The sequence below is a fragment of the Cebidichthys violaceus genome, unplaced genomic scaffold, assembly GCF_023349555.1.
Source record: "Cebidichthys violaceus isolate CVI_PGR_0920_01 unplaced genomic scaffold, fCebVio1.0.p SCAF_97, whole genome shotgun sequence".
In the NCBI taxonomy this organism is placed as follows: Eukaryota; Metazoa; Chordata; class Actinopteri; order Perciformes; family Stichaeidae; genus Cebidichthys; species Cebidichthys violaceus.
The window spans coordinates 564,655-585,758 of record NW_027176983.1 but is presented as its reverse complement, the minus strand read 5'-3'; the positions used below and the strand labels follow the sequence as shown (position 1 = coordinate 585,758).

The following is a 21,104-nucleotide window of genomic DNA, read 5'->3' as shown; positions in this document are numbered from 1 at the left end:
GACACGTCATGATACCTACATCTCTGTTTTGGTCAGAATGAGGGCGATGATTTGTTGTTTGGGGAAAAAAAAAGAAGCCACTTCCCCTTCCCCCTCCTTCCTGTAGGTCATCTATGTGCACACAAACGAAAGGCAGAGCTATCTGGGTTACATGATCATCAGCGGGTCATCCCTTCATGACGACCCTCCCTCCCTCCCTCCCTCGCTCCCTCCCTCGCTCCCTCCCTCTGCCTATCCTTCCCTCCGTCCTTCCCCTACAGGGCTTAACCCTCCCATCCCCCAGCCCCGCTGATCACGATACGGCACAGTGAGGAATGCAGGCCACCAAAGGGGGGAAAACCTGGTAATCAGTAGTGACCCCGCCCCAAATCCCATCACTCCTCACCTCCTCCTCCTCCTCCTCCTCCCACCTATCTGGATTCGCCTCCCATAAGCAAATATGCAACCATGTGATCGAGAAACCTCGGGAGACACGAACGCAGCACAGGGTGCGTGCTTTCCCCTCCTGCATTAGTGACCGCGTGTTCATGTTCAGCCTCTATATGTGTGGCCATGTGTGTGTGTGTGTGTGTGTGTGTGTGTTGCGTGCATCCATGTGTATGTTAGTGGATGTGGGGGTGGTATGTTTGCATCGCGTGTTCATTTACTGCAGTGTTTGGGGGGTGAAGGAGTTGAAACGTTCTATATTTACTCCCCTGCTATTCACACTTTGGTAGAATAATTAACACACAATGAGTGTGTGTGTGTGCGTGTGTGTGTGTGTGTGTGTGTGTGTACATGCTGAAGCACACAGTCGCTGGTCCTGCACAGCGAGGGGATGGAGAAACACAATCGCTGCCGTGTAGCTTGTTAACCTTCAGACGACGGACGCTTCTGTTCCGTCACGTGACGACAACGGGGTTCTTGCGATGCAGACAAATTCTCAGCTTTTTGTTCTTCTGAACGTTGGAACGTTCCGGGTCAGAAAGCGCTTCAATGTCATACATGTTGGTAGACTTACCCGTAGCATAGCCGCTATAAATAGCACCGCTGAACAGAGGTGGAGGCACATCTTTCACCAACTAAACATAAAGGTACGTCCATCCAAAATAGACGTTCAAGACCCAAAAGTACAACATACTTATTACGCAGAATGGCCTATTTCATAAGGTATGTTGGTAATATTGTAATTATTCATGCATTAATGTGTTCATCACTAATTGCAGATGGTAAATGTGGAAAATGATTTTATATTCTTGAGGGTAGTTTGTGAATGTTCCACCCAAACATTATCAATAAAGTTTTATGTTATCTTAACCTGTAACAATGCACCATCATTTATGTGTTGATTATCTTACATTATCAAGTCTCAATCTGCAAAATAACTAAAGTTGTCAGATAAATATAGTAAAATGAAAACACTCAACATACATCTGCAGTACAAATACCTCACAGCCGTAGTTAAGCGCGGTACTTTCAGTAAATGTACCTGCTGAGCAAGCAAAAGCAGCTGTGAGCGTTCTCCAGCGTTCAACTCGGAACCCGTTGACTTCCGCTCCGGTTGAGTTAAAAACAGCACGGCGCTGTAAAAAAAACGACAACGCGCCACGAACTGCACGTCAGTTTTGTCACAGCTTGATCTGCCTTCCTCCACGCTGTCAGCATTCTGAACTGCACTTCCTGATTAGCTGCTAGCTTGTTACAGATTAATAATACCTGAGCTGAGCGGACACGTTTTACAGCGTGTTGCAGTGACTGGAGACTTCCTGGTTACGGAGAGATGCTAAAAGAAGCACCTGGTTACGCCGTCGCGCTACTCTCTCCGTCGTTTTTTTTTTGCTTCATTCTCGCTCCGAAAGATGAGAGTCAGACCCAGCACCGCGTTAACCGTCGACTATTTGCTGCTTCTACTTCCCCACAGGGCCGACGCAAAGTCACACGATCCATTTAAAAGGCTCCGGAAAGACCGATCGATTTGTACTTCAATGTTTTGATCAGTTGTGTCAAGTGTTCAAGTCACTCCGATTGTCCAAATGTGCAGCTTCTCAAAGCAGGCAGTGTGCTGCGGGCCTCAAATGAAGCATGCTTCTGCAGCTGCAGGCCCTTTGTTGTGGAGAGTTATGGACCAATGACAGACCTGCAGATACAAGCGTTCACCCAATCAGGTCCAGAGTGTCCAGTTTTATTATAATAGAGAGAATAACAGTTGATTTTCTATTGTACTTGACTTGAAATGACGCGTTAGTCAAATATGTTAATGCATTTTTTGTAGCCTAAACGGGTAAAGCATGCAAACTCTCCTGCAGGTGCAGTTCAGGATCGAGGCACATAGAAGTAGGAGGAAAACAAAAAGTGAGAGAATAAACATCAGTAATATGGAGGAAACAGCAAACCCAGCAGACAGACAGTGCAGGAGATTTACTCTGCCTGAATCGGTCCTGGCAAGGGTCCAAAACAAACTACGTAACCAGTATAGTATGGGCCATGTGTGTGTGTGGGGGGGGGGGGGGCGTGTCCTTTAATCGTCAACATTAACACCATGGGTCCCTGTCACCGTGCCCCCCCCCCCCCCCCCCCCCCTCTACAGGGCTTAATGCGCTGGGTTAATGCTGTCCAAATATAGCACTGTTTCATGATTCAGACTCCTGCTATTGTCACATCATGTGACCACAGACGTGCAATGTGTGGCGTAAACAAACCAGTTAATTCTGACGCGTCACCGACTGAATAGTGTGTATATATATATATATAGATAGATAGATAGATAGATAGATAGATAGATAGATAGATAGATAGATAGATAGATAGATAGATAAAACGGGTTCTTTTTAATTTGATTAGTTATGTAAAGAACGATATATATCACTAAAGTCAGAACTACATCGGTCTTAAAATAACTCCGTAACGAGCGGCGGAGAAGAGAAAGTATCCCTCGCCGTTGGTTCTACCAGCGGCTTCTTCGGTGTTAAGTAACACTTTATCCCAGATCTGTCCTGTGATTGGTCGCAAAAGCTTTGTTAAGTCTCTTTTTGGCAGCGTCATGTGTGTGTGTGTGTGTGTGTGTGTGTGTGTGTGTTTTGGTTGTCATCGAGGGTACACGGCGACCTGTAACGACGCTCTGGAAAGAGGCCAGGGTGGCATGTAAGGATGGGCAGGGGATTGAGGCGGCACAAGCACAGAACATCCCCGCTAATCCGGTTGTAAATAGCATTATGGGACAAATTGAAAATGGCCAAATATTTGATAAATGTTTGGTAGCGAGCTAAATGGTTTTTTTTTTTGGGTCTCAGCCTCCAGTGGAGCGAAAGCCCCCCCCCCCCCCCCTGTGAGATAAACCCCAGGAGGTCTGGCTCTCTCTCTCTCTCGGTGTCGGTAAGCTTCATGCCGGAGGCCCCCGTGATGAAGGTCCGGGACCGGAGCCAAGCTGGCTTCTGGGTCACAGTCCCAGGACAACTGGACATCATTTAGTTTTGCAAGGTCTGCGCCGTTCTGAAACTTTGTCTCCAAAAAAAAAAAAAAAAGATAACATTCATAATCTAGGAAGAAAACTTAAATTCCTGCTGGGATTACGTCCACTGGCAACGTTTTTTTCCTCCCAGGGTCACATTCTTCTGGAGCGATAAAGTGCAGGACCTTGAGATTAATGAGGACAGCATACTGGTTGGTCCAGTATTGAAGGAGAGCGCTGCAACGGCGCAACTCAGTCGCTCTGAGAAGTCTCGTTCTGTAATATGAAATATCGACCCCCGCTATTTAGTATGAAGTATTTTGGATTTGACGGCGCCGTTCTTTGGCTTGAAATAGATATGATGCAGCTCGGTTCAAGCTTGCTGAGACACTGTGCAAATAAAAAAGAAATAGCAGCCGGAGGCAGCTGAAGTGTCTTGGTTTTCAGGGTCACTGCTCCTTTGTCACGTTGGATCTGTCAAAACGACGCTGGAGCAGAGGCCGAGGGCCAAACACGGGGGGGGGGGGGGGCCCAGTGAGAAGAAGACCCGCAAAGTCCTCCTCTTCATCACCGTTACAAGAAGATACAGCTCAGCCAAATTAACAGAGGACGACCTAATGGCCATTGCACACGCCTGGGTGACCCGATCACAAGTGGGGCATCTCTAATGCATTAGAATGTGTCTCCTTATGCGTCTGGAGAAGAAGGGCCTCTACCGGTACCCTTCAAGTGACATCATCACCAATAGTGTACTTCATCCAGTACCCATCACGTGAATGGAAGCTGTGTGTGTGTGTGTGTGTGTGTGTGTGTGTGTGTGTGTGAGACCCATTGGCTGGTTCATCTTGGCAGCCCTCAAACAGTGGTTACTGCCTGTAACGCCTTTCCTGGGCGGAGAAGTTTCGCGTTCTGAGTTTAGCGGCGTCTACTTGTGATCCCATCGCATCCAACACGGATTTTTTTTTTTTTAAAAACCCAGTTGAACGGCGCCACCTGCTCCGTTTTGAGAAGGTTTGACGTTAAATCAAAGCAACGATGAGGCGGGACAGTAGAAGCAAAGGTAGGACGGGTTCATCTGGGACACGCGGGTCGTGGACGCCGACCTGCTCGTGTCATATTCCGTGTTTTGAGTCACTTTCGGAGCTCCGTTATGCAAAGAGAAGCACGTTTCGGGAAAGCCAAGCTGTTCTATTCTTGTTATCGGGGAATAGTTATCATACAATCAAGACGCAATAACCTTTTTGTTTTCTTCGACACGACAAAACACTTCCGTCTCGCCTTTAACCGCTGGTGATGTAACGCTCTGAAATAAAGCAGACGTCACCGGTCAGAAGTTGACCTTTCGCTATTAAAGCCGGAGCTGCAACCCAACCGAATGTCCCATCGTGCTTTAGTGATTGATGGTGAGAGCAAATTACGGACACGAGGCCCTGCGGCGGTGATATGATTAGAGACTCGACATGTCTGCGGTTGGGAACACTTAGTGAGATTACACATGAATCAACTTCTGGCAGAAAGCAATTCATATCTTCATCACACCAGAGGGTCACAAGTGGTTTATTTTTATGATAATCACAAGAAGCGGAATGAAACGTCATGATTATTAAATTAAAATGTTGTGATTATGTAAACAAGAAATCACAAGGAAATGAAACATTACAACACTTGTCTTTGTCGTCTCCAGTCTTCCATACTAAAGTGATTCTATACTTTTTATTTTTGGACATTATAGATGCCTGAGGTCTGTGTTTCTTATGGCGGTAATATGTAGTATGAAAGGGGACAATTTGCAGTTGACATGTTGACAATACACGTTTGGCAGGTAGTACACAACAACAGTTAATATACTCCAAAGTATTGCGCTAATGCTGAAGGATGCACGAGTACATATCTATGAATACTTATATTCAAAAGTGAGAAAATAATCTTCTACAGGGCAACTTGAACTGGTGAACAAATGGCAACTAACGATATTTTTCCAATGAATTATTATTGTTGAATGATTTATTTTTGTTGCTTATAAAAACGTAGGAGTTAGACGTTAAGCAGTTGGGCTGCAACGGGCCACTCCAGTTTCCAAGAGCCCAACGTTAAGCCTTCACACAACAATGCAATACTCCGAAATATGACGTATGGAATATTTATCGCTGAGCTACAGATCCTCACATTTAAGAAGCTGGAAGCAGCAAATGGTCGTCTTTTTTTTTGTTTTACGATAAATGACTAATCAAAATTTGACAATTGAGACAGACGGCGAACAAAGGGAGACGCAAACAAAGAAGCCTGTGCTGTTAATAAACTGAAGGACATATCTAGCATATGCGATGCCCACGGCATCTCCTCACCGATGCGTTTGGATTAAGTCGCGCATTGTTCTCCTCCGAAGAGTCGACCCAAGGTGTTTGGGAATAAGGTCAGGGGTGTCGAGCCAAAGCCGTGCCTCGTGTGAAGGTACGAGGACCTCCGAACAAAGCCCGTACGCCGTGCCCAGCGTCCGCCCCGACACTCCGAAAACACCGCCCCCCCGCCCCTCCGATGGACTCCGTGTTAAACCCCCCATTTTTTGGCAGACAACAAAAGATCTGACCCAGAACCCAGTCACCCAATCATGCCATACACCACCCTCGGGGGTCAAAGGTGATCGCGGGTCGCAGCACGGCGCTCCCGCGGGGGTCAGAGATTAACGTGGCCGACACACACACACACACACACACACACACACACACACACACACACACACACACACACACACACACTCATCGTCTCACGTTAGAGAAACGGGCGAATGATGCCGATGAGATCAGCTGCAACTAACGATTTGCTTGATCGTCATGAATCAGCCAAGTGTCCGACCAACTGCCCGAAAGTCCTCCACTCACAGAAGAGCAGCAAATGTTCCCGCTGGAGACACAATCGGTCGTTTGGACTGTCGTTCGAGTAATCGATGTTGGGATATTTGTTGCAAAAGTAAATTATTGTCTTATAAGTCTAAACATCCTCTACGGTACCAATGAGACAAAAGAGTGGAGATAACTCCGCTGCAGTTATTACTGAACAAAATTAATTTAATAGACGGAGTCTGCAGCTTATTAGGTCCACTTTACATTTTATATTTAGTTTTTGTTAAATACGGGAGACCTGAGAGGCAAGGGAGGAAAATGTACTTGGTGATCCATTATCTGATGTAAATATTCATTCCTGTGTTTATGACTTAAGAACAGCTAAAGAACAGGATCATGTTTCTTAGTTTTTTAAATTTTTATCTGCTTAAAAAAGTGGGAAAAAACAACGTATTTCTTGTTTGTTGTTGTAATACTGATCTTGGCCACTAGAGGCTGAAGCACACCGCTCCCTTTAAATGTTCTAAATCTGAACTGAAAGCATTCCTGTTTTGTGAATCCGGATGTTTCATTGTGGAACTAACATTTTAAACGCACGTTGTTTACATTTGCAGTCTTCTTCTACTCTTCATTTGGCCGTCAGATTGTAAAAATTGAGCACCTTTCATTCATAGATACGTGCGGCTGGTGTTCAGGGATCCGCTCCAAGAAGAGGCTTTTCCTGAGTTCTCTGGAATCCACTTAAACCTGGACTGAAGTCACTGTTCAGTGTTTTCTCAGCAAAGCTCTCCAGATAACTCTTTGGCACCAATTACACTTTGGTAGAAAAGCAAACGAGTTAAGAAAACCATTCAAATAGAGAATCCTCTTCCTCTTCTGGACTCTCAGCTGGGACATTTTCCTAAAAAACATTATCCTAGATTTACCAGTTTAACATCAACCCCCGGTGCTTGTGTGTTAGTCCCACTTGTGTCATGTCACCTCCCTGCTGCTGCTGGCTCGCATTTGCATCCCCTGAAGCATGCTGGGACACAAACAACCCGAAGAGCTGCTGCTAAAGACCGCTCTGCAGCGCCACTAGTGGTCAAAGATCGCCTCTACAATAAAGACAAAGGGATGTCGTCAGAGTTTTAACGTGCACATGGAGGAATAACACTGTGCAGTGCTTTTTTTAATATCATTGTAATATCTCCTCATTTGGGTAAAATTGCAAAACAAGAGGATTTAAAAAAAACGTCTTTTCTTTACAAATGACGTGTAGAAATCTTTCTTAATTGACTTGATGCACATATAATCATCCTCCAGGTCACATGATGGTCTTTTGATGCTCTGAATGCAAAGATAACAACTCGTCACATTAACTTTAACCCACCGGCCCGCTAACCGCTTCACGCGCCTTGAGCACCGGGGAAAAAAAACTGCTGTGATGTCACGCTGGGAAAAAAAGAAGGAGAATCCCATTAGGATGAGAACAGCTGGGGCCACCAGCCAATGAAGGAGGACTGGGAGCAGGAGGGGGAGGGGGGGGGGGGGGGGGGGGGGCTGTAGAGTGCAGATCTCGTGTCGCTTAAAGGAACTGTCGCCTCGCGTGGCGACGACTCATCTCTGAGAACGACAGAAAGAAAACGATTACAAAACTCCAATAAGGAAAATCACATTTTTGACATATTTTGCATTTGGGAGAGGGGGTAGTGCTGCATAACACTATCCCATATCAGTGTGTGTGTGTGTGTGTGTGTGTGTGTGTGTGTGTGGAGCATATGAAGTGTGTATTGTAGCCATGTTTCATGCTTCTCCTGGACCTCAGTCAGAGCGTTTGGGTTTAGAGAGGTTTTCTTTTGTTCGTTTTGGAGGCCTGTACATCACTGTTTTCATGACTGATTCATCCACTGATTATTATTCTCTCAATCAGATGATTGTTTGGTTCTAATATGAATATATTAGAACCAAATATAATATCATCTTCAATGATGGTCTGTTCAAACCCCAAAGATGTCCAGTTTACTGGAAGAAAAGCAGCAAAAAGCTCACTTAATACTCCATTTAAAAAAAGGACAGAATGATTCATTTGTGGTGATAAATGAATCTACATTTACTTATGTAGTTAGTTCCAGTGTTGAGGATGTAAAAGACTAACATTGTCAGTCAGTCTGTATCAAACTGTGCTCAGTGAGTGAAGCTTCAGGGCTGCAGAGCTTCATCAGGAGACCCGAAAGAAGCAACAAGAGGATTTGTCTCCCTGTTTCTGGTGTAGATCACCGCTGACGTAAAGACCAGGATGTGAGCGAGTCAGACCAAATAAAAGCTCCGCGTTTGGCGAGGTAGACCTTCAGGTCGCACGTGATGAATGTTTAAGGAGCCGGGGGTCGGGGGGGTCGGGGGGGTTGGGGGGCATCTTTAGCTCGCTGAACATAAAGCGACCCTGACAGTCGCAGCGGTGCTTTGCAAACATCATCACAGGACTAAAAACCTGTCTGTCTCTCCTCCTCCTCCTCCTCCTCCTCCCTCTCTACAGTCACCCTGACCGGAGCGACTCCAGCTGTTGTGAACGATGACGACAGCAAAACAGCAGCAGCAGCAGCAGCAGCAGCAGCAGCGGCGGTGGAGGCCAAGATTCCTGAAGGCGAACTGTTGCTGCAGGTACTAAAGTTTCTATCAACGTCACATTCATTCATCTTTAATCATCTCTTTTACACATTTTAAGGTTCAAATATCAACGTTTCATTTCCTAAAACAGCGATTCGTTGCACTGATTCACTTTGTGTGTGTCTGGACCGCTCTCGTGCTTTCACTTTTTTTTTTTTGTCTTCCTGACAAAGTGCCCAAAATCTATTTAGACCAATGAGCGAGGCTCAGAGGCTCAGGGCAGCTTAGCGCTCAATACGTCTGGCGCTGTCTGAAAGAGCCTAATCTGAAAGAGCTCCGCGTTTTTGGGATAAGTTATCTGCCTAAACATGGATTCCTTTGAACATTGCAGAGCATGGTTTGTGGTTCAAAGACGAGAGTCAGTCCTCGCGATCACTGCCGACCTAACTCTCACACTTTTGTAGTTTCTGACTTGATTCCCGTCAGTTACGTCGTGCTCATATTTAAAGGAATCGTTTGACATTTTGGGAGTTTGCCAGATAGATGAGAAGATATACGCGCAGTTGGTTAGCTTAGCTTAGCATTCAAACTGAAAGCGGGGTAAAATAGCTAGCTGAGTCGGCAGTTTGTCACTTCCTGTTCCCTCGTCTCCAAGTCTTTTTTGAAATAAGAGATTTAAGGTTTTGTTCTACGACATTAAAATGTGAATTTTGAAGCTTTTTACGTGTTTTTTCCGTCGCTAGCGAGTGGCTAACTGACACTTCTCAACGTCATTTCACGCCGACTCGTTCGCCTTCAGCTTGACGGTGGCGACGTGAAGTCATGTGACCAGGGTGAAGGTCCTTTATGAGACATGTAGAGGACATTTTAAACAAAGCATTAAGAAAAAAAATAACAATTTTAAGCTTAACGGAAGCGTTCGCTTGATGACACACGATGAGTTCAAGGACCTTCAGATATTTAATAATCTGTCATTTAAAAAAAAAATGCTTAATGAGCATATAATGTAATATAATTCTAAAAAAAATCATAATTTGAAATCATCTCTTTGAAAATCTCAAACATTTTGCCAGACTTCAAGGTCACAGTTGAGCCTTTTTTTTTTTAAGAAAAGGTCGATCGACAGCTGATCTCTGCGGCGTACAGCGTGGGGCTGAGCGGAGAGCGAGCTCGCCCCTGCGCTGCCAGATCTTTTTGGGATCCGCCGGAGTCATCGATTTTCCAGTCCAGTTCCTCCCAATGTGCATCGCGACGGCATTCCAGGAGAAGGAGAGGAAACAGCCTGCCCCGCCGCGCCCCGACCCGACCGGGGGGAGGTTTTCGTTATTATGATAAGCCTGCATTTCCCCGGCTTGTCGGTAATGAGAAATGAAAGCTCATTTGGAGGAAAAGCGAGTGAGTGTTCCTCCTCCTCCTCCTCCTCATAGTCGGGATGAGAGCGGGTCACAGGCTGAGGAATGCGAGGTTTATTTCGGAAGCCTGAGTCTGAGTCGGCCTCCTTGCCGTTCTTTCACGTCAGACGTTGGTGAATTATAGACGAGATGTGAGCGCATCAATTATTCACGCCCGGGAAAATGGAGGAAACACGGCAGAAAGTTTTAATTATGGTTTACTCCGTCTTCATTATTGAAAACAAACATTGGTCGTTGTTGACAATAGCTGACAGCAGCATTTTCTTCTTTTCATAAATTTGAACTGTGGGGAAATTACACAAGAGAGGTTCAGATTGCTGCAAGATTAGTGCAACACGAGTCAGTGCAGAAGTAATATCATGGGATGGAATTTGTGTGAAATGCTCAATCATGACATTTGGATGTTTGTGTGTATATATGTGTGTGTGTGTGTGTGTGTGTGTGTGTGTGGTGAATCAAAAAAGGATAACATCTCCAGCATTAGTCATCTCTGCACCGCGTGGGCTGATTTAGGAAAAAGATGACTGTGCTTGAGAGGATGTGTGAGGACAGTGGCTGTGCGTGTGTGTGTGTGCGTGTGTGTGTGTGTGTGTGTGCGTGCGTGTGTGTGTTTGTATGGTAACATTTGGTAAACAGAGGGAGGGCATGGCGCGTTTAGTGAGGTGGAATCGTTGCACCAGCTGTTCCCCTTTGAAGAGAAACAATCATTGTGCTCCATTTCACTTAGCATGCTTCCTCCTTTTCCTTCCTGGTCTCCTCCTTTCGTGTCCTTCCTTCCTTCCTTCCTGCTATACTTCCTTTTGAGATCCAAGCTTTTATTTTGCCGCAGCGCTCCGATCTACTCTGACATTACACACCCGACCCGCCGCTCTGCAGCTGTTACTAACAAATTGAGGAACTTTATACATATTCTTTTACCTTTTGCACAAATTAAATAATTCATATCACGTCTTTATTGACTAACGTTCTGCATCCAGGCTCAACTAAAGATATTTACCCTCAACATTGTTCCAATATACAAGTTTGGATGCAGACTTTTGTGACAATATTCCTCACTTCTTTGATATCGAAGTGCAGAACCGACCACATGCACATCCTGTCTCTTTGTGGTGTTTTTGTGTCTCTTTGTAGTCTTTTGTGTCTTCTTATCAAGATCACTTGCAGACCACCTCCTCATATATAATATGTTGGTCGATCAGAGCCCCTAAAAACATTACTGACTACAACAAAGCGCAGGCAAAGCTTCTTACAATATGTTTTCCTTTTTCTTAACTCAAATAATTGAATGCCTCTGCTGAATGTCTGCATCCTTCGTGTGACTCACAGGCTCTCAACGGCTTCGTCATGGTTCTCACAGCCGGCGGGACCATCTTCTACTCCTCTCACACCATCCAGGACTACCTGGGCTTCCACCAGGTAGGTACCCCTAAATTCACGAGCTAGAAGTACAAGAATAGAGCTCAATATCGGACGATACACAAGTTCAGGTGTGGGAATCTGTATCGGGAAGGAAAGGAATAGTCTTCTGGAACAGTCATCTCTGTAGAACCTGTAGATGCACATTTCTGATCGTTTTAAACAACCAGAGGCTCTGTTTTATGTTCTACAAACCATGAAGACCGGGTCCGGGTGGCAGCCTTGCGTGCAGCGTCTGCTGGGAGCGGCTCGGGGGTGGGGGGGGTGGGGGGTGGGGGGTCTCGTTTGACCCGTCGGTCTGCTCTCTGCATGGTGCGCGGTCAGAGGCTCGCACACCAGCGAACAGGACCTGACCTATTTATAGCTTAGCCTTTAGCACGAGCCGGCGGTCTCGGCGGTGGGGCCGCAGCGAAACGGAGCGGCGACACGCTGAGACCCGTTTGACGGCTGAGCGTTTACCAGAAGTACACACTACGGAGAGAGTTTACCCGTGTGGGAGTACCGCCACTAATGCTGCAGCTACATCTACTACCTTAATACCTCTGTGGCTGCAAAAACACGAGAGTAGCACGCTCAGATTACTAGTTACGATCATGCAACACCCTAAACGCCAAACCCAGCAAGCATGCAACCTGGTATTACTTGTATTTCTACGATGGGTTTGTTGCTTTTGGATCAGGTGTGTAATCCCGCGTACATCCCGCGTGTAACGTCTTCATTCTTCCTCTCGCTGTCGTTCCTCAGACCGATGTCATGCACCAGAGCGTGTACGAGCTGGTCCACACGGAGGACCAGCAGGAGCTCAGGAGGAACTTGCACTGGGCTTTGAATCCTCCTCCTGCCGCCGCGCCGGCCATCGCCCAGGACTCCCCTCAAGGTGACGACTCCTCCCTCCTCCCACGTGAGACCGTTACTAAGAGGAACCCAGAGGTCCTGGTGGGACTGAACACAGAGGAAACATATCGTATTTGCAAGGAAGTTGGTTTGTTGTGATGAGGGTTCTACTTTGTCTCATCGTGGCTCCTAGTTAGTGTTCTCAGTGGGTTATCTAATGCCAGAAGGCCGGTTAAATCTGTGCAGTTTGCTGACATTATGACAAGCAAAAGGCCCCAAGACATGAAGACTTTGTGATGCTTTTGCCTCTTTATGTTGATGTTTCGTGTCACTTTGTGGTCGTCATGCATCTATTCATGATTAAGTGTGTCTTTGTGGTCACTTTATGTCTTTTTTTGTTGTCTGTCTCTTTGGAGTTGTTTTCTGTCTCTTTGTGTCTTTCGGTCGTTTTGTGTGTCTGATGTCTATTTGTGTTTGTTTCTTTGTAGTGTTTTGAGTTGCTTTGAGGTCATTTTGTGTATTTTTTTTTTGCTCGTTTTGTGTCTCTTTGTTTACGTTTTGTGTCTCTTTGATGTCTGAGTCTCTCTCTGTTGTCGTCTCATGTTTCTGTTTTGGTCATTTTGCGTCTCTTGGTCGGTGCGTGGCTCTTCGAGTGATATTTTGTAAAAGGTCAGAGGGGCCCCTGACACTTTGGGGCCCCCTAGGCCCGTTCACTAATCTCTCTCTGGAAATTGGGGGATACTGACAAACGTCTGCAGGCCTTTTGCGGGCATTGGTTGAACACGCATCGATTCCTCTTTTTGCATCGTCACAACCTCCTACAAGTCACTCTATATCTGGACTTTATCACGGCTTAATTACAAACTTCCAATCGTCAACTAAAGTTCTGTGTGAAAATAGTGCTGCAGCCCAACAGCCTGTGTGAGCACACACACATTTGGACATCAATATGAGACGGGTAAGCAAACACAGTTTCAGGCTTTAAGCCGTAAGACCACGCTCAGGTCAAGTCACATGACTCTGTAATCTTCAGTGGTGGCTTAGGAGGTAAAGTGGCCCCAGATCTGTATTTGGGCTTTAAGTTGCTTACGTCCGTGCGGTTCTGAGCGGCGTGTTTTAGACCGGGACCCGCGGCTCTGACTCGACTCACCCGCTCCTGCGCCGAGAAAGCCGCTCACAGCCTCCCTCCGCCACCTGGTGTGTTGAGACCGCTCGCTGCAGGCCTCATTACATAACTCTGCTTCATGTGATGAAGGGCAGCTGATGATATGAGACAAGATTAAAGTCCAGCTCAAGAGTAAATGCAGCGGGCGGCATGATACGTTTACTGTTAAAATGTGCTTTTAGGTGTTTTTTAAAAATGTGTTTAATATTATTTAGGCATTCCAGGAATCAAGAAGCACTGCTTCAGAGGTGCACACATCATTTTAAGATTCAGGCTCTGTTATGTGCCTGAATATATATATATATATATATTTTTTTTTTTGGAAATACAGAGATGGAACCGGACAGCAGCTCGGCCGTGGTCACCTACAAGCCCGAGCAGCTTCCCCCGGAGAACTCGTCCTTCCTGGAGAGGAGCTTCGTGTGTCGCTTCCGCTGCCTCCTGGACAACTCCTCGGGCTTCCTGGTAGGTCAGATGTTCACACGAGCGAGAGAGAGAGAGAGAGAAGCTGCAGGATGACGGCATTGTGACTTATAGTCAATGTCTGCGAGGGGACTGTTGGGTCCACTCTTCCAACGTTTCCACCTGCTCCCACCCGCACTGTTTCTTCACTTATAGATCGTAGAAATACTACATCAACACACGTCGGAGACCTGATCTTGTGGTTTTGTGTTCTCTCTCCAGGCTTTGAACATCCAGGGCAGACTGAAGTTCCTGCACGGACAGAACCAGCGGCAGGAGAACGGAGGGAAGGCGCCGCCTCAGCTCGCCCTTTTCGCCATCGCGACTCCTCTGCAGCCGCCGTCCATCCTGGAGATCAGGACCAAGAACATGATCTTCAGAACCAAACACAAGCTGGACTTCACACCTTTGGCCTGCGATGCAAAGTAACGCCGACGCATAAACAACATGCATGTCCTAATGTCTGTTATCTTCTTGTCACTGGACGATGAAACAATCGTAGCAGGAAATTAACGTTCCGTTGTAGGAGACACTTCCTAGAAGACGATCATAGATGAGATGGAAGACGTGTCGTGGTCCATGACTGATGTGTCTTTGTGTAATCACGGTCTTTTTGTTGTGCAGGGGGAAGATCGTGCTGGGGTACACAGAGGCTGAACTGCGGGTACGAGGGTCTGGCTATCAGTTCATCCATGCAGCGGACATGTTGTACTGCGCGGAGAACCACGTCAGAAGTAAGTCGCGTCGGCTCGCCACCGCGGTTCATGGGGGTCGAGGCGCCGACCGGGAACCACGACGTTCGCGGGTTCGAGTCTGGCGGAGGGCTTTTAGTGCGTCAATCTCTCTCCTCCGTTCCCCTTTCGTCTCTCCACTAGAGCTTCCTATTAAAGCGTTCAAGCAGCACAACCCGATTCACAACAAGCCATATCTATAAATCACGAGAAGAGTGAATGTTCCTGACCATCTTAACCGACATTTCCACATCACCTTATATTACCTTGAGGAGGTAAAGCAGCCATGTAGAGCAGATATACGTTCAATAAATCACAACATGTGTTATTGAAAACATACACACGTGTCAAATACTTCATAAGTGATGCATTCAGGCAGAGTTATCTCGTTCTTCTGCAGATATTACAGATTGGAAGAAATTCAATGAGGACATTTTGCAAAATGATTTATTGACCCTAATAAAATCTCGGTTGGAAAAGAATTTATTGAGTAACGTCAATAAAAATCCTTTTTTGGATAGTCTGGCGGCAGTTCTTTGGAATGCACTGTAACCATTAATCTTCCTTACATGCAAAATATCGAGGACGAAAAATGCCAAATCCAGCCACTCGGCTGATTTTATTAGAAATAACAATCCATTAATCTCGGACGTTTATATCTGACAGAAAGTTGTTGCTATTTTTAAACGTAGTCCCGTTGATAAAAGTTGAGGAGGGCCGCTCCAAACCTGGTCAGAGAGTTCAGACGGCTTTCGCAAGTAATCCCGCTGGATTACGGAGCAGATTGAGCAAAGCTGCAGAGCTGCCAGAGGAGAGGATAGCGCCCACAAAGCAGAAGCATCGGAGATGATCCATACGGCAACACACAAAACACTTCAGGGGTCAACGGGAGTGCAGCCGTTAGCCGTGGTTTAATCGAGACGTCAAAGCCACTAGAAGTTCCTCCGTTCAGCCCGACGTCGTCGCTGCTGAAGGGGGAGCTTTGTGGCTCTCGAGTCACTTTCTTTACAAAACAAAAGGAAAAGAGAACACTGGGCTCTGGCAGACGGCTTTTAAGACGGCTTTTAAGGAGCTTTTTTTATATTATTTGTAATATAAAGCAGTGAATGCATATTACCGAATATATTTCTGAAACCTAAAAAGTCGAGAGAGGATGTCCGGCAGTCAACACGTTGGTCCACTTTCAACCATAAACTACTGGACAGATTTAAATGAACATTTTGGTTGATATTCAGCAAGACACAAACTTCCACTTGTTCCCAAAGATTTACAGGATTTCTCTTGATTGATTTATTAGTTACCGTTAACGGAAAACTTCACCCACAAAATTACCGTTTTTATTTGAAGTATTCACTGAATGTTACTCTAAATTCTGGAGGAAAACTTTAGTTTTTCTCGCATGCCTCCAGACTAAAACGTGCAATAACTGTTGCTTTTTACAGTTTTTTTACTTTTTTTACTATATGTAAATATGCTGCTAAACAGAACAGACTGTTTAAATGATAAATTTTGTTGTATAACATGCAATGAAATGCAAAGAAATCTAATCTAATCTAAAAGAAAAATCCAAAAACTTTGTAAATCTTTGACATCTCACTTGTTCAGGCAAGACCGTTTATGTGGTAGTGCTTTAAATAATGAAGTTTCAGCATACGACTGGATAAATAATACTTGGATTTTACCAAACAGTACACAAGTTCTGTTAGTGTTTGTATGTTTTGTTATAGTTTTCAAGAGTCATTTATATACAAATGGTCATTTTGTCTCTTTAATTTTTTTTCAGCGGCTTTCTATTTATTTTTGTCACACAGTTCAGTCATTTTAAGTGTGTTTTGCGTCCCGCATCTGTAGTGATGAAGACTGGAGAGAGCGGTCTGACGGTGTTCAGGCTCCTCACCAAGGAGAATCGCTGGAAATGGGTCCAGGCCAACGCCCGGCTGGTGTACAAGAACGGCAAACCAGACTACATCATCGCCACCCAGAGGCCTCTCCTGTATGTTTTACTGTCCGTTTCTGTTGTGTTGTGAACCAACCAAAGAACCTTGATATGATATAAAACTTTCTAGGGGTTCCCATGTGTTTTAATCTGATTTAAGCAGGGAATTTAGCTCAGTTATTCAGTCATGTGAACTATGAGTCGAAGCATGTATAGATGATGGGACACAGACCGGGTTAATGGGTAAGCTAGCGTCCTAAATAAATGAATTGTGTCTCGACAATGATCGTGTTTTCCGTCTTTTACAGGGATGAAGAGGGAGGAGAACACCTGCGTAAGCGCTCCATGCATCTACCCTTCACCTATGCTACAGGTGAGGCCCTGCTCTACCAGTCCAACCATCCCATAGCAGCCTTTAGAGACGGAAGCCATGAGAAAAATGGCAGTAAGTCAAAGAAGAGCCGGACTGAAAGGCTGGTGAGGGATGGCTTGGACCCCGGCTCTCTTCTCGGGGCGCTCATGAGTCAGGATGAGTCGGTGTACGTTTGCCAGCCCGCCCCGGAGCCCAAAATGACGTTCCATAGCTTCTTTGGAGAACAAATGGGCTTCTCAGACTCTGAACCCTCCGGCCAGCACAGGAGCTGGGACGAGCCGAGCAACGGCGCGCTGGGTCCGGGCCTCGCGGAGCTGGGCAACAGCTTCGACCCGCTGCTGGCTACTCTGGATTCCCTCTCTCTGGAGGGCCAAGGGGTCGTGGATTCGGAAGAGGGGGGTTGTTCGAACGGCGATCTGTTTGGAGCTCTGGAAGGTCTGGGGCTGAGCGCCGAGGACCTGGAGCTGCTGCTGCTGGACGAGCGGATGATCAGGGTCGAGATGGACCCCGAGCGCGTGCCCACCTTGGACGACCTGCTGACAAACGACGAGATCCTTTCATACATCTACGACTCCATAGAGGGGAAGACGGAGCCCACAGAGCACCGAGGGCAGGTGCCTCTCAGCTCTGCCTCGAAGGCAGCCGCCGCCGCAGCGTCGCTACCCGAAAGCAATGCCTCTTCTGACGCTAACGTTCAAATGCAGTTTCCTCACCATAAGCCTCCCCTGGTGGGGCACGCTCCCATCCTCCAGCTGTCCCAGCAGATGCAGCAGCACCTCAACATGCGGCCAGACAAAGTGGTGCACGACTGGAACCAGCAGAGCAACCACTTGGCCAGCACCGTAGTTAACGGAGAGCTGCTGGGGCAAAATCAATCAATCGCCAACGGACAATGGAAAGCCCAGGACATTCTAGTCGGTGCAGGGATACAACTGGAACACTATAAAACGCAACAGACTGTTTTCAACGGCAAGGCCTCGGAGCTGGACGGAGAGCTTCAGCAGCAGCAAACGCATCAACGCTACCTTCAGCAGCAGCAGCAGCTGCAGCTGCAGCAACCCAGGGTGCAGAACCACCTCTCACAGCAGTGCCATGCCGATCAGAAGGCAGCCAACCTCAACGGACTGTGTGGCATCTCCAGCACGGAGCACGTGGCGGGAAAATCCCAGTGGCAGGACTACGGATTCAGTCAGAGTCTGGGAGGCAACCCCTGCCTAGAGAACGGCCGAAAACCCCCGACAGACACCTCGCTGGACCCTTGCATGGATTACGGCATGCCTGATATTGACGATGCGGATTACACCATGAGCGGAGGCGGTTTGTTCGGGAGGAATGGGCAACGGCGCGGGGCCGAGTCCACAGTCTCATCCTTCCAGGGGATGAACCACAAACTGCAGCAGGAGCAGATCCCAGTCCCTTTGGCGCAGGTCATCTCCAGCCTGTCGCAGTGCCCTCCCCCCAACGCCTCCCTGGAGCAGATCCTGGGAGTGGGCAAGCCCTGCCGGCAGTTGGACCACTATGGCATGGTGGCCTCTGAGATCCCTCACAACCCCGGTCCCAATAAGGTGAGGATGCTGAAACGCCGACATGTTGTCACGGTTTGAACTTGGCAGTTTTGGGAATCGTATGTTTAACAAAGCTCTGTAATATCAAAAGGTATGCTTTCTGGCGCTTTCAACTGCATCTCGCACCAAACAATATCATATCGCAAATATGAGAATGTGTTGCTTTTCTTGGTCTAATATTATAGTGGAATTATTATTTTGGTCTGATGTTCAGCCTGCATCTGGACTTTTAAGCGAGATGTTGATTCAAGCATTTTATGATCCCAGACGACGAAACTCTACCACTTTGGTGATCTGCCGAATTTTCATCAAACTCCACCAAGAGCTCACATTTTTGCGAATTAATGGCAACTTCTTATCAAATGTGCTTGTGAATATTCATGAGAGGATGAGTCCTCATGACTTTGGTCACACTCTGACCTTTCCTTTAAGTGGTGGACCTCAAATTTCCAACTGTGCGTAGCATAATATCGTGATTTACTCAGTGATTCCAGGTTTTGGGGTAAAATAGTTCTCTTTTATCTCGTAAAATATGTGTATGTAAATATAATAACATGCATTATTCATTCAGTTTAAAAAAGGTATTAAATCTTACTGTTTATGGATCAAATTAGAGTAATATCTACATCGCGTATCAGGACTAACATGTCTATGACCAGAATAGACGATAGTTCTGAGGAACAGGCCTGAGAGGAGGAGCAGCGCTGTCTTTTTTTCTACATCTGTGTCTTGTTTGTGTTGTTCATTTCGGGTCACTGCTCCATATTCAGAGGTTAAAAACACGGGATGTGCTGTGACCTGCAAAAGATGGAAGCGCTGCACTGTTCTTGTTTTTTTTTTTATATTTTCTGCAGCGACTGAAAGTGTTTTGCAGGACAGAATGAGACGAGATGCAGAGTTTCTCAACTCAACACGGAAACAATGGTGCAAGAAGTACAGTTTAATATGTTGCAGTATTTTGGAGAAAAAACTCAGAATCTCCAAGATTAAAGTCGGAAATTTACGAGAAAAAAAAGGAGAAAATCTCTGAGATTAAATTGGCAGTTTTACTTAAAAAAACCAACAACAATTTGCAAGAAATTGATTAAAAGGTCATTTCGGAGAAAATGTCTAAATGCCGTTGCTCCTATAATATTGTTATTATGGTCACAACCTGAAAACAAAGTCTGAAAAATAGTGGGGGTTTGTGTTAATGGACCACATAGCTTCACTTGGATTAAAAGCGTTTATGCATCTTTTAGGACCTCCACCTCGCTCAGCGGCAGAGAGGACATCGAAAAACATTTTTAACACTTTTAGGGTTTATCTGATAAATCATATTGCAAAATATGATGCAGAATATAGATCTGACATGAGGATGAGTACCGATGTCAGCATTATGTTAACAAAAGAACACAGAGAGGACCTGAAAGGAAACACTAGATATGTATCTGTCAGGACCTTCGCCTCGCTCCTGACCGTAACGACGACATTCAGACGGCGCCTGGCGTCACCGTTGTTTTGCACTTTTTCCTCATAAATGTACGACATTTTAATCTCAGAGAATAATCGTGTGTTTTTTCTTGTAAATTCATTTTTATATATTTAATATGCCACTTTAATCTTAGATAATATAGAAGGTTTTCCCCGTAAATTTGTGACTTTTCTTCTCGTAATTTGACATTTTAATCTCAGAGAATATAAAAAAAAACATCTTGTAAATGAACAACTTTAATAATATTATTGTTCTATGTTTTATGTTGAAATGTCATAGTTGACTCGTTTCTTTCCTTTTCCTTTTGTTTTTAAACTTTTGCTATATTTAATATAATAGATGTGACTTATTAACAATGTGATAAAAATACAGGCATGTACTGTACATAGTTTTACGTCAGCTCACCCGTTTCGAGCACTATTTTTAAGAACACATGCTTATCAATCCCCTTTGTTGTTTTTTAAATTGTACATAGTACTCTCATCACGGAACACTGGACTCTATACTGCTGAGAACTTCAATCTTGGAGTTTTTTCTTGTATTAATACCACACCTCCCCCATGTGGTTATCATAAAAACATGGTTTTAAATATATTTAACTTTAATGATGAACTGGGTGTTGAGGGGGTTCCTGTTTCCTGAGCTTCCTCTTCCTCTTCCTCCACACATGACTGTATATCACAGAATCACTTCCTGCTGTCTGTGTTCATGACGTCCTCCTTGCCTCGTGCAGATGGAGAACGGGTGCCTCCTGACCGGTACTTACCCAGGAGGCTGTGCTCTGCCCACTAGGAACGGAGCAGCGCCCCCTGCTGTCCAGATGCCCGTCCCCGAGACTTTGTCCAGCCTCCCCGACCCGCCGGCCACCGGCTTCTACCTCTGA

General features: G+C 45.9%; 1 protein-coding gene across 1 annotated transcript in view; it reads left to right on the top strand.

The window, feature by feature from the left end:
* Positions 1–21,104, top strand: part of LOC137868092 (aryl hydrocarbon receptor-like) — a 31,668-nt gene extending 10,564 nt beyond the window's left edge. The window contains exons 3-11 of the mRNA XM_068704617.1: positions 8,783–8,907; positions 11,592–11,681; positions 12,426–12,558; positions 14,012–14,145; positions 14,365–14,567; positions 14,767–14,876; positions 16,725–16,866; positions 17,118–18,747; positions 20,955–21,104. Of these exons, the coding sequence (XP_068560718.1) occupies positions 8,783–8,907; positions 11,592–11,681; positions 12,426–12,558; positions 14,012–14,145; positions 14,365–14,567; positions 14,767–14,876; positions 16,725–16,866; positions 17,118–18,747; positions 20,955–21,104 (2,717 nt within the window). The remainder of the gene's footprint in view (positions 1–8,782; positions 8,908–11,591; positions 11,682–12,425; positions 12,559–14,011; positions 14,146–14,364; positions 14,568–14,766; positions 14,877–16,724; positions 16,867–17,117; positions 18,748–20,954) is intronic.